General features: G+C 46.8%; 1 protein-coding gene across 1 annotated transcript in view; it reads right to left on the bottom strand.

Annotated features, from left to right (window-relative positions):
• Positions 1-18,003, bottom strand: part of LOC144696111 (uncharacterized) — a 230,647-nt gene that overhangs the window by 11,746 nt on the left and 200,898 nt on the right. Inside the window, exon 3 of the mRNA XM_078567410.1 lies at positions 518-1,059. Within this exon, the coding sequence (XP_078423536.1) occupies positions 518-1,059 (542 nt within the window). The remainder of the gene's footprint in view (positions 1-517; positions 1,060-18,003) is intronic.

Raw genomic sequence — 18,003 nt, forward strand, 5'->3', positions numbered from 1 at the left:
TGCTCTTCCTGTAGTCCCCCTACCTCCACTGTTTTCTTAAAAGCTTCCAGGATATACGCCTCCCCTACTCAGTTGAGTTTGCGCTGCCTCTGTTGATCACATTTGGCCTCAGTACCAAATTTGCTAGTTTGACCCTTGTTCGCCTTGCCAGAATTAAATGGATTCATTTAAGGGAGCGTGAAGAATTTGCCACCATTTCCACACAACGTTCTGCTCAAAGGTCTTCCCTCAGGTGCCTCCAGCCCTTTCAGAGTTGAAAAGTCTCCTCTGCAAGCACATGCGACTTCCAGTAGAAGTCATGGGCAGTGACCAAAGAGCAGGCCCCAAGCCTGATCAACAGCAGTTCAGCCTTGCCTGCCGGGAATTACTTTTGTTTAAAATGCTAATGCTGCTTTCGGTCCCAAATGTGTTATTCTGAAGTTTAGTATATTTGATTTGGAACCAGGGCAACAAGAAGAGATCAGGCATCAGGAATCCCGGAGGATCTCAGATGTGTAAGGTAAAGATCAAGACTTACCGCGGTGATGTAAGGGACGTGTAAGAGGGTTTTACTGGTGACCTCCGGGAAGTTTTCCAGTGTTGCTCGGGTTGTCTGCGGATCTGGTGTGGAAGCTGGTCTGGCTATGACGCCGACCCTGGTTGTACTCCTCGTGGCTGCCAGCGCTGTGGTCGCTGCCGCGGTTGCTAGTGGCACAATGGCGACGGTGCGGGCGGCTGGCATGGCGACGGTACTGGCGGTGGACGTGGAGGTGGAGGTGGAGGTGGTGGTGGCGGTGGTGGTGGTGATGGCCGCAGTGCTCGTGGTGGACGCCAGGAGAGCCGTGGTGGCAGCGGCAGCTGGCATCGTGATGGGAGCCGGCGCTGCTGTCGTGGTCACTGCCGTGGTGAGGGCAGTGGAGGCGGACGTGGGTGAACTGGCAGTGCTGCCGCCTGCCAAGGCGGTATTCCTGAAGGTGAAGGCAAATGGCTGGAGGGACCCAAACGATGAGGTGGAGGGTGGCGATGTAGCTGGTCGGGTCACACTGGTGGTAAATCTCAGCTCAGTGTCAAACTCAAAGTCTGAAAAGAAATGGAGGCTCTAAGTTAAATCCAGTAATTATAGATTGTAAAACCATGAATAGAATCATGCAACACAGGAGGCCATTGAGCCCATCATGTTGGTACTGGCTCTTTAATAGACCCGCTCAATTAATCCCACTCCTTTGCTCTTTCCCCATAACCCTGTAAATTCCACCCCCCTCCCCCCCATTTATCCAATTCTCCTTTGAAAGTTGCCATTAAATGTTTCCAACACCCATTCAGGCAGCGCATTCCAGATCACAACAACTTACTGCGCGAAATAAAAAAGGTTTCCACACGTTGCCCCTGGTTCTTTTGCTAATTGCCATAAATCAGTGCTCACTGGTTACCAAGCCTTATGCCACAAGAAACAGAACCAGGCCACAAACTAACCCATCAGGAGTTGTGACCATAACATATTGTCAAAACCTGCAGGAATGGAGGGAAGGAAACAGCAGTTGGGGGTGGGGGGGAGATGGTGGAATCGGGCCTGCTGGAAGGTTCCATCCACACCAAAGAGCTGAACAAATTCTGAGCAAGAGCCTCCGTGGCTTTGAGCTCATCTTCTTCACGGGTCCACTGACGATGTCATCACCAATACTGGGATCGCAGCACAAAATGGTGGCTGACATTTCAAATCAAAGGTTAGTGCAAAGGGCTCCCTGAAGCGAGGTCAGGGAAATAAAGTCCCGTCACCGAGATACAGCAAACCCACAACTTAAGACAAAAATGTAATTTGTTATCGATAGTGAACCAGGGACCTGGAGACCAGCAAATAAGCTGGCCAATCGAGGGAAGAGGCTGCATGGCTCAACTAAATTTTAAGAGCATTTTTTAAAAATTGAAAGTTAATTTTCAACAATGATCGTCCAGCAGTTCAGTATGTTACACCCTGCACTCCTAAAGGCAGCGATTCTTGCTGGGGCACAGTCCTTCAGGGGGTTAATAACCCATTCTTTAGGTGAAAATGAAGTCTACAGGAGGGAAAACCGTGTGGATGTATAATGGGTGCCTAACTCGGCTTTGACCTTTGGCCATTGTTAGAATTGACCTCTAGTGAGCCGAGATAATGAGCGATGCGAGACGTTGAACAGTGAGAAGGAGGATTCAACTAAGATTGATCCAACATCACGATTTGCTTCCATCGTGGAAGGAGATTACAAAGTGGGGCAAGATTTTGAATTTTGGGTCGGCACACCAACGGAGGGGCCAAATGGGGTCCTGGGTCGAGGGCAGCTGTAATTTTCCTTGATCGGCCCATTAGTGGGCAGGAAGAGCACTTGTGATCCAATAAGGGCGGCGGATGGGCTCTCGAAGGTAGGGGGCCAATAGGAGGCCCTCCAGTACGGAAGGAGCTGCAGCCAGCCATTGCCGGTGAGGGAGGGAGGGAGCGCTTCCATCTCGAGGCATCCTCTCAGCAACTTTAAAAAAAAATCTGAAGTAAAAAATGGCCACAGCTGTCAGGCCACCATTGTGGATGGTAAATCCATAGAACCATAGAACACTACAGCACAGAAAACAGGCCATTCGGCCCTTCTAGTCTGTGCCGAAATATTATTCCGCTAGTCCCATTGACCTGCACCTAGTCCATAACCTTCCAGACCTCTCCCATCCATGTATCTATCTAATTTATTCTTAAAACTTAAGAGTGAGCCCGCATTTACCACGTCAGATGGTAGATCGTTCCACACTCTCACCACTCTCTGAGTGAAGAAGTTCCCCCTAATGTTCCCCCTAAACCTTTCCCCTTTCACCCTAAAGCCATGTCCTCTCGTGTTTATCTCTCCTAATCTAAGTGGAAAGAGCCTACTCGCATTTACTCTGTCTATACCCCTCATAATTTTGTAAACTTCTATCAAATCTCCCCTCATTCTTCCAAGCTCCAAGGAATAAAGTTCTAACCTGTAATCCCTCCACAGTATGGCCTTTGGCCGCAGCTGTAGCCACACAGGCGGGTGGGTAAACAGCTTTAGAGTCTGCTTGGAGGGTCCTGTCTTCCCCGCTGGTCATTTGCAGGGAGGTTGCCTCCAGGCAGCTGCATGTTCCCAACGTCACGGAGATGGGGGGGTTGTTGTTGAAGGGTGCCAACAGGGCAACTGGAAAATTACAGTAAGCCTCTGATACTTGGTCTCAATTGGCCTTTAACTTAACTCCATTGAGTACTTGCTGCTTCTGGCTAGGTATCCCTTCTACCCCTGATCCCACTGGGAAAGTGGCAGATTGCTCCCGCCCACCTCCCTTCGTGCCCCGATATTGGGGCAAAAAAAATCTGGCCCAGGGACTCTGGCCAGATCCTTTCCCAGCTCCAACTTTAGCTGCTCTCCCGTAACCAGCTGGGCTCAACTCACTCAGCCGGGACCAAATTAAATTTGGTTGGTCTAGGTTTTTACGAATGAACGTTCTAACTGCACCGTGTGCACGCGTGACCCAGCGATAACAGGGTAATATCCGGACCAATCCAAAGGCTCTGGAAAAATCAAACCAATGAGAGAATGCGAATTAGGAACCAAATGCGACTTACAGCTCATCAAAGCAGAACGTTGACTCATTTCTAATCTGACCCCTCAGTCTCTCAATCAGCAGTAAAGGGTGTTTGACTTGAATCATCAAGACGAAACCCTGCAATGGCATTCTAGCGGAGGCATCGGGCATAACTGCTACAGGATCTAGTGGCATTTATGGGCTGCCCTGTAAAAGCAGTTTGTCTGCATTGTTTTCGAAGCGTGGGGATTTTCCTGCTCCCGACACCGAGGGGCATCGTCACGGGTGGGACAGGAAGGTTTGAAAAGCCGTTAAAAGTCAACGACATTCCAAATCTCCCCGTCCCGCCCGCAATGATGCCCGCTGGAATTGGGGCCGGAAAATACCACACACCGAAAACAATGCCGACAGACAGCTTTTACAGGACAAGCCATAAATGTCATTAGAGCCTGTAGCGACCATGGTCTTATTTCGTGTGCAATGTGCCTTTAGGAACAATGGAAAGCTTACTGCAGGGACTGCCCCAGGTTGTATTGGTGACAGGATTCACTGACAAAGAGCATCTGACAAACTTAGGAGTCTTAAAACGTTTCTTGTAAGCTGGAGTGAGTTTAAAAAAAGAAAAGTGCACGTTCCAAGCGAGGGGGGTAATCTATTTGGGTCACCGGGTAGATTCACAGGACCTCTACTCGGTTGAGGAGAAAGTGAGAGCCATAAGAGAGGCACCTGCACTAAAGAACGTCTCAGACCTCAAATCATTCCTAGGAATGATCAACTATTGTGGGCGGTTCTTACCCAATTTGTCTACAGTGCTGGCCCCCTGCATTCTCTACTCATAAAGAACCAATGTTGGTCTTGGGAGGCGCCCCAGAAAGAAGCTTTCATAAAGGTGAATAATTGTTGCACTCGTCCAATCTATCAGTGCAACATGACTAGATGGAAGAATTGGTGCTGACATGTGATGTATCTCCCTATGGAGTGGGGGCAGTGCTCTCTCGTCGGATGGATGATGGCACGGAACAGCCAATAGGGTATGTATCGAGAATGCTCACCATAGCGGAGAAGAGATACTCACAGATAGAAAAAGAAGGCCTGTCCATCATCATTGGTGTCAAGAAATTTCACCAGTATGTACCTGGCCACCATTCTACAATCGTTTCAGGCCACAAGCCATTGCTAGGATTGTTTAGTGAAGACAAGGCTAGACCACCCATAGCCTCAGCAAGAATACAGCGATGGGCACCATACAATTCTGACAGCATACAAAATACACATTCGCACATAGGCCTGGCAATCAAATCGCAAACGCCGATGCCCTTAGTCGTTTGCCTTTACAAGAAAATGATGAGCACATCACAGTTCCACAGGAACTTGTTTCACTGTTAAATTTCTTAGATTCCTCGCCGGTATGTGCTCGATAGATCAGAGACTGGACAAGTCGGGACCCAGTCTGATCTCAAGTATGAGAACAAATGCTACAGGTGATTCCTTGGCAACCAAGCTAGCACGCTTTCTTTATCATTACAGGACTACCCCACACAACAACAGGTGCCACACCTGCGGAGTTATTGTTGAAACGCTGTCTCAGGACAAGATTGAGCTTAATGATGCCGAATTTAGGGGGGAAGATGGAAAGGAGTCAGGGAAGCCAGAAAACCAGGCACGATTGGCATAGTTGCGAGAGGAAATTTACCATGGGAGAGCCAGTATACATGAAAAATTTCAGGGTAGGTCCAAAGTGGTTACCGGGTGAAATAAGTGCGTTGACTGGACCTCTATCTTACCACGTGGAGGTGGAAGACCGGATCATCCATAAACATGTGAACCATTTAAGGAAGAGAGAGACAAATCACCAAGATTTGGTTCCAACAGTGATCATGACCGGGTCTGCGTTTTGTGTTGAGGATCCTCAACCCAGGACTGAAATGTCTGATGTTCCTGTAAGAGTTGAGGATACAGAACTGCGAGTGCCCACCGAAGCACCTGATGTTCAGGCAACTCTGGAAAAGGGGGTTCCTGACAAAGAATCTGAAGTTGTGGAGCTGCGACGTTCCACATGTACCTGGAGACCACCTGAAAGACTGAACTTGTAAATTCCTTACCCAGTTAAATATCATGTTGTCTTGAAAAATATGTACTTGTAAATATAATATCTATGGCCGATTTAAAGGGGGAGGAATGCAGTAATTATGGTTTTATTTAGTGTGCAATGCACCTTTAAGAATAATACTTGTTAAGGAAGATCACATGATCTGTAGTAACCAATAGGAGAGTAGCGCGGGCTACCTCAGCAGTCAGTGTAGAGATAGAGTTGGAGTTGAAAGCACATGTGTAGTTGCTGCTGAGTATATTGTAAATAAACTTAAAGTTTCCACTCAAGAAGTGTCTGCAGTTCACCTCTATCCCTAATAGTACAACTCGGCCACCCTACAACAGATCCCAACGCCCCTTCCCCCACTATCCTACCTCAGCTACTGGAGAGTGATCCCTGGAATGCTATCCTGGGTTCTTCTGATTATATACAGAGGGTGGGCAGCTTCATTTGAGGTATTCATGAGGGAATTGGGTTATTATTTGAATAGGAAGAATGGGCAGGGTTACGGAGCAAAGGCAGGGGAATGACACTAGGTAACTTGCTCCTTTGGAGAGCTAGCACAGACAGGATGGGCTGAATAGCCTCCTTCTGTGCTGTACCCATTCTACGATCATGAACAGGCAGTAAGTTACAGGTCAGTAAATTCAATCAAGCAACTTGCAGAGTACCATAAATTTCCAAGCCTCTTGCTGTTCGCACAGACATTAAAGTAATGCTGATGTTTTCCTTTTGCTCTTGGTTTTTCCAGAAGGTGAAGCAGTAGTGACACAGTAATAAAGAACATAATGCTAACAATAAAGGTGCTGCCAACTTTAACAATAAAATAATGTCCAGCCCTTAGACTGGAACCCCCACAGCTGCTGCCCTGCTGATTGGTCAGGACATCGACAGACAAAGGCACACAAGTTGTCTAATGACCCAGAGGAAGCCCTCCCATCAGGGGCCAGTGAAACATGGCCTACTTGACCGTGTCTCAATCAGTTCAGGATGGATATAAAAACAAAAACTGCTGCAAATATTCAGCAGATCGTGCAGCACCTGTGGAGAGAATCAGAGTAGTGTGGCCCCACTGGGTGCATTTTCAGCAGTGGGTGAGGGGGCATGAGGAGAGTGCGAGAGGAGGCCCCCAAGCCAGGCAGTCAGCAGCACCTAGAGGAGAGTGCGAGAGGAGGACCCTGATACAGGCAGTCAGCAGCTCCTAGAGGAGAGAGCGAGAGGAGGACTCTGGGGCAGACAGTCAGCAGCTCCTAGAGGAGAGTGTGAGAGGAGGACCCTGGGACAGGCAGTCAGCAGCACCTGGAGGAGAGTGCGAGAGGAGGACCCTGGGACAGGCAGTCAGCAGCACCTAGAGGAGAGTGCGAGAGGAGGACTCTGGGGCAGACAGTCAGTAGCTCCTAGAGGAGGGTGTGAGAGGAGGACCCTGGGACAGGCAGTCAGCAGCACCTGGAGGAGAGTGCGAGAGGAGGACCCTGGGACAGGCAGTCAGCAGCACCTAGAGGAGAGTGCAAAAGGAGGACCCTGGGTTAGGCAGTCAGCAGCACCTAGAGGAGAGTGCAAGAGGAGGACCCTGGGACAGGCAATCAGCAGCACCTAGAGGAGAGAGCGAGAGGAGGACACTGAGACAGGCAGTCAGCAGCACCTAGAGGAGAGTGCGAGAGCAGGATCCTGAGACAGGCAGTCAGCAGCATCTAGAGGAGAGTGCGAGAGGAGAACTCTGGGACAGGCAGTCAGCAGCACCTGGAGGAGAGTGTGAGAGGAGGACCTTGAGCCAGGCTTTAGCACAACCTAGTGCCTAACATCACAGGAGAAACATAAGTTCATTGATTGGTGAGAAACTGCAGTTAGGTAGTGTCATTAAGTAGCTGAGAATTAGAAAACCACATTCTTTTTAAAAGAAGGGGCTACTTACAATTAAGTAAGAAACACAAGCAATAGGGAAATAAAGTTAAGTCTTGGTCCGGTAAAATAAAATTACATAAGTAAACCAAAGTAAAATAAAGTTAATGCAAGGGAAGTAAATTGAAGCTATGGAAGGACAGCTCGGTCGTGTGGAATGTATGTTGTGTAATACGTGGGAAGTCGTGGACTCAACCGGTGTCCTAGATGGCCACATGTGCAAGAAGTGTCACCAGCCGCAGAACTTTGAACTCCGGGTTTCAGAGCTCGAGCGGCAGCTAGAGTCACTGTGGTGCATCCACGAGGCTGAGAGCTACATGGATAGCGTGTTCAGAGAAGTGGTCACACTGCAGTTTAGGAGCCTGGAGGTAGGAAGGGAATGGGCGAACGCCAGGCAGTCCAAGAAAATGAGGCAGGTAGTGCAGGAGTCCTCTGGGGTCCTGCTCAACAACTGTTTTTTGATTTTGGATACTGGTGAGGGCATTGGTTCCTCAGAGGAGTGCAGTCAGAGCCAGGTTTGTGGCACCACAAGCAGCTGTGCTATACAGGAGGGGAGAAAGAAGAGGGGAAGAGCAGTAGTAATAGGGGATTCATTAGTTAGAGGAACAGATAGACATTTCTGTGGCCGTGGATGTGACTCCAGGATGGTATGTTGCCTCCCTGGCGCCAGAGTCAAGGATGTCACAGAGTAGCTGCAGGATACTCTTCTGGGGGAGGGTGATCAGTCAGAAGCCATGGTCCATGTTTGTATCAATGACTTAGGTAGGAAAGCTGATGAGGTCCTGAAAGAAGACTTTAAGGAGCTTGGAAGTAGATTGAAAATCAGGACCTCTAAAGCAGTAATCTCAGGAATACTCCCAGTCCCCATGTGCAAGTGAGTGTAGAAATAGGAGAATTGAGCGATTAAACACGTGGCTAGAAAGCTGGTGTAGGAGGGAGGGCATCAGATTTCTGAGGCACTGGGACCAGTTCAGGGGAAGGCGGGATCTGCACAAGCCGACAGTCTACACCTGAACAGGACTGGGACGAACATCCTCACAGGGAGATTTGCTAGTGCTGATGGGGATGGGGTTTCAACTAGATTGGCAGTGGGATGGGAACCTGAGGGGAAATTCAGAACAGGGAATGGGAGATGGAGAATTAGTGAGTGACTGAAAGACAGAAGCAGCACAGGTTAAAAAGCGTACAGCACAGGAATTTGGCAGTTTTAGAAAGTATATATGTAAATGCAAGGAGCATAGTAAATAAAGCCGATGAACTGAGGGCACAGATAGACACATGGCAGCATAAGATCATTGCTATAACAGAAACTAGGCTTGGAGGGGCAAAAAATGGCAGCTCACCATCACCGGATATAGAGTTTTCAGGCAGGATAGGGAGGGGGGTAAGAAAGGTGGAGATGTAGCATTATTGGTTAAAGAATCAATTACAGCTGTGAGGAGGGATGAAACACTAAATGAAGCATCAAATGAGGCCATATGGGTTGATGTCAGAGATAGAAAAGGGGCAGCCACACTGCTAGGAGTGTACTATAGACTCGCAGTGGAAGGGAAATGGAAGGGCAAATACCTAGGCAGATTTCTGAATGCAAAAATAACTGGGCAGTAATAGCTGGGGACTTCAACAATTGGGATATAAACAGCGTGGAGGGCACAGAGGGCACAAAACTCTTGAACTTCATGCAAGAGAAATTTTTTAGCCAACATGTAACAAGCCCAATGAGAGGGAGTTCAATTCTAGATTTAGTCTTAGGAAATGAAACTAGGCAAGTGGATGAAGTAGCAGCGGGGGACCATTTTGGAGATAGTGACCATAATATAGTTAGATTAAGCATCAAAGGACAAAGACAGAACAGGAGTAAAAGTTCTAAACTGGGGGAAGACAAATTTTACAAAGCTGAGAGGTGAGCTGGTGAGTGTGGATTGGATACAGCTACTAGAAGGAAAAACTGTGTAAAATCAGTGGGAGGCATTCAAAAGCAAGATTCTACGGGTACAGTGTTGACATGTCCCTACAAAGGACAAGGGTGGTGCTGCCATTTCTAAATGGGGAGAGAACTCAGAAATCTGGAGTGCAACGGGACTTGGGAGTCCTAGTCCAGGATTCTCTTAAGTTAACTTGCAGGTTGAGTCGGTAGTTAGGAAGGCAAATGCAATGTTGGCATTTATTTCGAGAGGACTAGAATATAAAAGCAGGGATGTGCTGCTGAGGCTTTATAAGGCTCTGGTCAGACCACATTTAGAATATTGTGAGCAATTTTGCGCCCCGTATCTCAGGAAGGATGTGCTGGCCCTGGAGAGGGTCCGGAGGAGGTTCACGAGAACGATCCCAGGAATGAAAGGCTTAACATATGAGGAACGTTTGAGGACTCTGGGTCTGTACTCGATGGAGTTTAGAAGGATGAGGGGGGATCTGATTGAAACTCACAGAATACTGAAAGGCCTGGATAGAGTGGATGTGGGGAAGATGTTTCCATTAGGAGAGACTAGGACCCGAGGGCACAGCCTCAGAGTAAAGGGAAGACCTTTTAGAACAGAGATGAGGAGAAACTTCTTTAGCCAGAGAGTGGTGAATCTATGGAATTTATTATCACAGAAGGCTGTGGAGGCCTGGTCATTGAGTGTTTTTAAGACCGAGATAGATAGATTCTTGATTGGTAAGGGGATCAAAGGTTACAGGGAGAAGGCGGGAGAATGGGGTTGAGAAACTTATCAGCCATGATTGAATGGCGGAGGAGACTCGATGGGCCGAATGGCCTAATTTCTGCTCCTATGTCTTATGGTCTTATTTGGGGAGGGCAAACAAAGCAAGGGAATACTCACTAAATGGGAAGTTATTGAGAGGGATTGAGGAAGTGAGAGACCTAGGAGTGAACCCCCCTCTAATATGATGCCCCCCCCTTTCTTCCTACCCACTTGCTCACCAAGGCCCACCAACCTCACTCCCCGAACCCTCCCTAAACTGGCGGAACCCTCCCTGCCCAATATCCCAGACTTACTCCGGGGGTCCGTTGGGCCTTCTCCTTGGGGCTGACTGCAGCCCTGGCAACGCCCACGACAGAGCTCTTGGCATTGCCGGGTCTGCTGGAGCTGCCGGCCAATCTGATTGGCCAGCAGCACCTGAGGGAGGGGCTTCCTCCACAGTGTCAGAAGTCCCACTGGCAGGATGTGTAGCCCACCCGCACCACACAGGCTGGCGTGGAGCGAACTGCCATCTCCCCGGCCCGAGTTTGCTTCTAGGGGGTGTGAGCTGTCCACACCTCCCCCATCCCCCATCCCCCCACCCCCTGTAATACGAAGCCCAATGTTTCAGATCAATGACCTTTCAGCTCAGGGCTGGTGTTCACGGAATCACAGAATCACACAGTGCAGAAGAGGCCCTTCGGCCCATCGAGCCTGCACTGACACGTGAGAAACACCTGACCAACCTACCTAATCCCATTTACCAGCACTTGGCCCATAGCCTTGAATGTTATGATTATCCTGAGCCTCTGAATTATTAGTCCAGTTACATTACCTCTACCCAACCATCTCCCCAGATTTAGCCACTGCAGTTTCTAATTATACTGAAGTGGAGATGCAGCCAAACAATTTCTATCGACTATGGCTGCAGAGAGACATTCCAAATGATGAAGCCATGTCTAAAACTCCCTCTACTACCGAAACCAAGGTCTTCGAGTCTCAGACCAGGCCTGCATGTGGATCGATGTTGTGGCCAAGGGAGGGTGTAGCAACAGGACAAGAAGGAGCGGTAATGTAATCACACCAAGCTTCCGTAGGGCAGGTCCAAAAAAATGTGCCATATGCTGGAAAAGAATTTGCATTTACATAGCACCTTACATGATATGATCTCAGGATGCTGCAAAACACTTTACAGCCAATGAAGTACCTTTGAGGTCTAGTCACTGTTTTAGGAAATGGGGCTGCCAACTGCACAGCAAGATTCCACAAGCAATATGGCAAAGACCAGATAACCCGTTTTTTTTTTAAGTGATGCTGATTGTGAGGTAAGGATAACTCCCCTTCTCTGCTTCAAAATAAGGTCATGGAATTTTCAACATCCTCCTGAGACAGCAGACAGGGCCTCTGTTTAAAGCCTCGACCAAAGGACAGCATCTCTGACATTGTCGCACTCCCGCCATTCTGCACTGGAATGTCAGCCGAAATATTTGTGCTCAAGTCTTTGGAGTAGGGTCTTGAAATGGATAAATTACTGGTTAGGCCTCAGCTGTAGTACCAGGTCCAATTCTGGGCATCATTCTTTAGGAAGGATGTCAAACTCTTGGAAAAGGTTGCAGAGGAGATTTACGAGAATGGTACCAAGGATAAGGGAATTCTGTCATGTGGCAAGACTAGGGAAACTGGAATTGTGCTCCATGGAATAGATAAGGTTGAGGGGTGATTTAATGGAGATGTTCAAAACAGTGGAGCTTATTGGTAGAGTAGGTAAGGAGAAGTTACTTCCTCTGGCAGAGGATTGGTAACTAAGATTTCAGATAATTCACAAAAGATCTGGGAGGGGGATGAAGAGCTTCTTTTTAATATAACAACTTACTATGACCTGGAATGCATTGTATGAAAGGTGGTGGATGAAAATTCAATAGTAACTTTCAAAAGAGGACTGTGTTGCAAGAAAGTCAAATTTCATGATTCTTATGTTGAAGGAATATAACTTGTAGTTTGGGGGGTTGAAGTTTTTAACGGTAAGAAAATGGAAGCACCTGGTGAGAAGCTGGTGAACAGGTCTGAAGTCATTTCCAAAGCATAACCTGAGTTTATTTATTAAGGTCAGAATTAGAAGTGGATGGCCCCTTTCTGAGTTTGGCGGAGATGAGATGTCTACAGTTGTCTTCATAAGGGGTGTAAATTATTCATCTGGGTCCTGGAATCAAGGAGTCGTTTTGGAAGGCAATGCTAATTAATTTAATTTTCTATCTGGGACATCCCAGGTGTGCCACGTTGCCATGGAGATAGGTTGCAGGGGAGGTACCATTTTATTTCGGGTTGTGATTTTTCACAGGCACAAGCACAGGAGCTGGAACAGCTTGGAAACAGGCTGTGAGAGAAAGCTGCCAGGAACTGTATTCCACTAAGCAAGAAGGCAGTGAAACCCATGCAATGAGTTGGGGTGTCCACAATAGTGAGGTGCTTATGGAGAGTTGGGGGGTTGCCTGGCTGAATGCTACTAGAGGGACTCCAAGAAATTTCAGATCTCAGAGAATAGAGGGAATACTGAGGGGAATCAAAGTGAATTCCTGAGAGCTGTGGCACATCTTCTTTTGGTCCAAAGGAACGCTCAAGTTCCTGGAAAGTACAGGGAAACTCTTGGGTGGAAATAGAAATGGAACAGGGAGCAACCCTTTGAGATGTTTGGACTTAAGGAATAGGTATTTAGGTGTTAGTAGCGCTTGCATTGTTTAAGTCTTGTACAGTGAAAGCTTTTGTTTAAATGTGAAATCTTATATATTTTTTTCTTTAATGGGATGTGGGCATCACAGGCAAGCATTTATACCTAACTGCCCTTGAACTGAGTGGCTTGCTAGGCTGTTTTGGAAAGCATTTAAGAGTCAGCCACAATTCTGTGGGTCTGGAGTCACATGTAGGCCAGACCAGCTAAGGATGGCAGATTTCCTTCCCTAAAGGGGACTAGTAAACCAGATAGGTTTTTTCAACAATTAATGATAGTTTCATGGTCACCATTACTGAGACTAGCTTTCAATTCCAGATTTATTAATTTGAATTTAAATGCCATGGTGGGATTTGAACCCAGGTCCTCAGATTATTAGTCTAGGCTTGTGGATTATTAGTCCAGTGACATTACCACTATACCACCATTTCCCCTTACTTGGTGTAATTCTTTCAGCTAATAACTGAGAGTTTGAATTTCTTTTTGAAAGTTAATGGTCTCCTCGAGATCATAACAGTTGGTTATCTACTTGCAAAGGAAATAAACGCAAGGCTCTGGTGAGAGAGCAGGCAGAAGTAGAACTAATTGGACAGTCCCTTCAAAGTGCTGCCACAATCCCAATGGGCCGAATGACCTCCTTCTGTGTTCTATGATTCCACTCTATAATAATGTACAAAGACAGCGTAGGTCAGAGAGTTCTACAGTCTGCTGGATACCTGATCACATTCCCAACCATTTGGCTTTTTCTGCATACAACATACATAATTTTTCTGTCCCCTCCCTCCTCTCTGCTCTACCCACGTCCAATATTTTTTGCCACGGGCTATGTCCTCCTACTCCAAATTCTGAAACTGGTCCTCTTTGGAGCTCCTCATGCTCCACAAGCTTCTCGTGCTTAATGAGGTCTCTTTCGCAATCCTCACCTCCCTAGAACAGAGACAAGCAGGGATCATCCCACTTGACCTACGACCCTCATGGGCTACTTTGGCTGACTTGCAGTTGCTGGGTGTTCTCTGAGTCAGCCACACAATCTGGAGTTTTTCCATAATCGCTGGACTTTCTCGAGAGCTGAGTATGACAGAGGGCTGAAGGCCAAGACAGAAAGCTTGAAAGTGACAGGGAGATCAGTTTACACACCGGCCAGGATTGTCAGTGCTGATCATTGCTTGGTTGCCTTTCCTTAAATCGTACCTATGTGGATGTATCGGGTAAGGACATGAGTCGGTATGCTTATGATGCTGCACATGGTTAAATAACTCACACATGAAGGAGGACTGTTTGGCTGAGGCACCACAACACAGCCAGTGCCAATGGAAAAATAACAATAATTCTCTACCCCCAGTGGGTTACGGAAGCTAAATCTTGAGTTTGTTACATGACAGAAATCGATAGATTTCTGGAGACCAATGACATCAAGGGATATGGGGATAGTGCGGCAAAGTGGCATTGAGGTCGATGATCAGTCATGATCAAATTCAGTGGCGGAGCAGGCTTACTCCAGTTCCTATGTTCCAAAGTAACCCTGACACAAGTCACAGGGAAAAAAAAAACATTACCACACAGGTAAAGTGGAGCCTGCGCATTTATTTCTGGCTGGAGGGTTGATGGGGTCAATTTTTTTTTTTTGCCTTTAGCAAGTCCAGCCCAGAGGTTCGAGCACGGGGAATGGTGTTAGGAAATCAGACACCCCCCTACCCACGTTTTTCGTTTGATTCAAGTTAAAGTTGTAAGAGTTAAAAATGAAAACTGGCCGTCTATATCTTTATTGAAGGGAAATGACCCAACGAAGGGGGAAGAGGGAAGTTTGGCAACAAATTTGGGCAAAGGACAGGATTGAAAAATAGGTAAAACTCATGGTCAGTGTTTGACTTTCAAGTTTATGATTCTTCCTATTGTTTGAATTGCTGGGCATTTTGAACTAAAGGCGCGGGGATCATTCCTCCCAGCGTGATGACCACTTGTGCTTTGGGAAACGTCTGTATTCTCTTTTTGTGCAATATCCCCACTAATACCAAAGTGAACTGGGGTATATCCTTCGAGAAGGTGAACTGGTTTCCTGATTGTACCATTAGCTTCCAAGAAATGCCCCATGTGACGTGAGGTTGCCATGGAGATGAAAAGCTAAGAAGCCAAAAAAAAGCTAATTGCAGTGGTGGGGTTCTCACCTGCCTGGTGACAGGCAGTTCCGAAAATACAGAATTGACGTGAGTGGGAGCAAGTAAGGCTTTCCACAAATGTATCAGTGTCCAGTTTGAGAGTTTAGAACAGATTCTGGTGTCGAAGCAGGTCTCTGAGAACAGAGCTCATTCTGCGTTACTGTGCGTGTTATACATCGGAAAGAACAGGGAGCTGAAAATGGGAAGCGCATTCCCTGGACTACAGAAGGCTAAGGGATGATTTGATTGAGATGTTTTGGGCTCTGAAAAGGAAAGGGATTATGAACTGGACAAGACCCGGTGCTGCTGTTTCAGGGCTGCCAGAGCCCACACGACCATTTAACGGGGTGGGAGAAGGGAGTCTGTGGGGATTCTGTGCCAACGGGACTGTCCCGGCCCGAGTGAGAGAGAGGTGGTAGCCGTGCGCCTTGTCGGTGTTAACTGTGTCCGAGGACTTCAGGTAGAATATGGCTGCTGGTGAATGCAACTGAAGGGCCAAAACAATTGAATGAGAAGTGGAAGTCTGTAACATTATGGGGGCCGAGTTGGAAAGACTGTGACGCGGTGCCACATTGGTGCGGGGAGTAATGCGATTGCTTGTAACCACTTGAGGCATATCTTTGTTATATCGAATACTTAAAGTGAAATTTACCCTTTTATTTGCAATATCCTTCATCTATTAATTGATGTTTGAATTGTGTTGATTTTAGTCGGTTTGCTACAGTGAATTTTAAAAAAACGAAACTTGTCCAGTGCTGGGGGATTCCTTTATTTTCAAAGTTATCGGTCTCTACCTGGATTGTAACGTCAGAGATGCACAAAATTTAATTCAGAGACAGAAGCCCAATTCAGTGACGTTTACAATGGACGTTGGTCTTTGGAGAATTTGTCAAATTTGCCTGTCATTTCTAGAAACTGCAGGGATGGCAAGCAAAACATAATAAGGTTCACTGAGCACACACATAGGTTGTTACTATCCCTACAGAGCAGTGTCTGACTTTATCAGTGTACCAGAAGGAAGGGCACAACAACAATTTGCATTTACCCCACACTTTGAACATAAGGAAACAGCCACAAAGTCCTTCACCAATGGATGTTAGGAGATGGGCACCTTAAGGCAGAAGGGAGAGATTAAGAGAGGCGAGCAAAATGAAAGGCTTTTGACGAAGTTCTCAAATGGTGGAGAGAAAGAGAGAGAGAGTGCAGCAGGGAGTTTTGGAGGGTGGGGCCAAGGCAGCTAAAGACTCAGCCACCATTGATGGAGAGAATGAGTGTGAGTAATGACTAGAAGGGCAGAGCCAGGGGAACAAAAAGTTTGAGAGGGGTTAAAGAAAAATAAGTTTATAAAAGGCACAAGCGATGAGTATATGCAGAACGTTAGCTGATATCCTTTTGGAATACTCAATAAAATTAAGATGTAGCTATTTGAGAACAGTACAGCACACTCCCCCTCAAACCATCTATTCAGTGCTCTGCTTATTTTACTCTTTCCCAACAGCAATTTGATCCATAAACAGTCATTTCCCTTATGGTATTTCCTTGAATTGTACTAATTTTACTGACTGTTATAGACTACACAATGAATAAAGTATCACACAGTGAAATCTATTTTTGGTAAAACCAGGTTCAGAAGGCAGTCTATTTTTTTTAACGCAAAGTCTTATGGCTCCCCTCATTACACGCCGTCATCTGCCCGTGTCTTGTGGTCTCTCCAGCCTGACTCTCAAACACCATAAGGTTTTGCTGCTTGGATAGAGAGTTAGGAACTCAGAGTGCTGAAGGACAAACTGACTGGGAGAAAGATAAGCAGAACATGGTGCTGGAGGTGCCAGAGGTCTGAAGCATCTAATCTCCCCCAAGTTGTATAATTGGAGCCAAAAATACAATTAGATGTCATGATGGGAGAGTTAATGAATTGAATGGCCTTAAGCAGATTAATCAGCCGTTTCCCTGGCAATGACTTTTTCGTAGAATCATAGAATGATACATCACAGAAGGAGGCCATTTGGCCCATTGTGCCTGTGCAGGCTCTTTGGAAGGGTTCTGCAATTAGTCCCACACTCGTATTTGGTAATTAAACAAATAAAAGGCGAAAATAAAAATTAAGACTAATATTGAGAAGCTTTACTTCACACAAAGATCGAATTGGATTAGTGAAGGGAAGAACTGTGGACTCCTTTAGGAATGAACATGATGCTGCAATAGTGAAACTTTAGGATCTTTGTAGAACAGGGCCGAATGTTTCTCACACACTTTGGCACCTCCGCATTCTGTATTTTCTATTGTCTAAACACAGAATTAAAAGATAAGTTTGCACCCACTCAAAAAACTCTTTAAACTAATCATAAGTAAAATCAAGGCTATAGCTATAGCCAATCTACTATCATGAGTTTTTAAAAAAATTTGCCCATGGGATATGGCTGTCACTGGCTAGGCCAGCATTTATTGCTCATCCCTAATTGCCTTGAGAAGGTGGTGGTGAGCTGCCTTCTTGAACCACTGCAGTCCATGTGGTGTGGGTACACCCACAGTGCTGTTAGGAAAGGAGTTCCAGGATTTTGACCCACCGACAGTGAAGGAACAGCCGATATATTCCCAAGTCAGGATGGTGAATGACTTGGAGGGGAACTTCCAGGTGATGCCCTTCTTTTGGGCAGTAGAGGTCACGGGTTTGGAAGGTGCTGTCAAAGGAGCCTTGGTGAGTTGCTGCAGTGCATCTTGTAGAAGGTACACACTGCTGCTACTGTGTGCTGATGGTGGAGAGAGTTAATGTTTAAGGTGGTGGATGGGGAGCCAATCAAGTGGGACCCCACCCACTAGCTGAAAAGCTGGGGGTGTGGCCCTGCCTTCGCTGGCCCTGGAAGCTGTGACTGAATCATCCAGGCTCAGGCAATTAGTTGAGAACTTCCA

The sequence above is a fragment of the Cetorhinus maximus genome, chromosome 21, assembly GCF_964194155.1.
Source record: "Cetorhinus maximus chromosome 21, sCetMax3.hap1.1, whole genome shotgun sequence".
Lineage (NCBI taxonomy): Eukaryota > Metazoa > Chordata > Chondrichthyes > Lamniformes > Cetorhinidae > Cetorhinus > Cetorhinus maximus.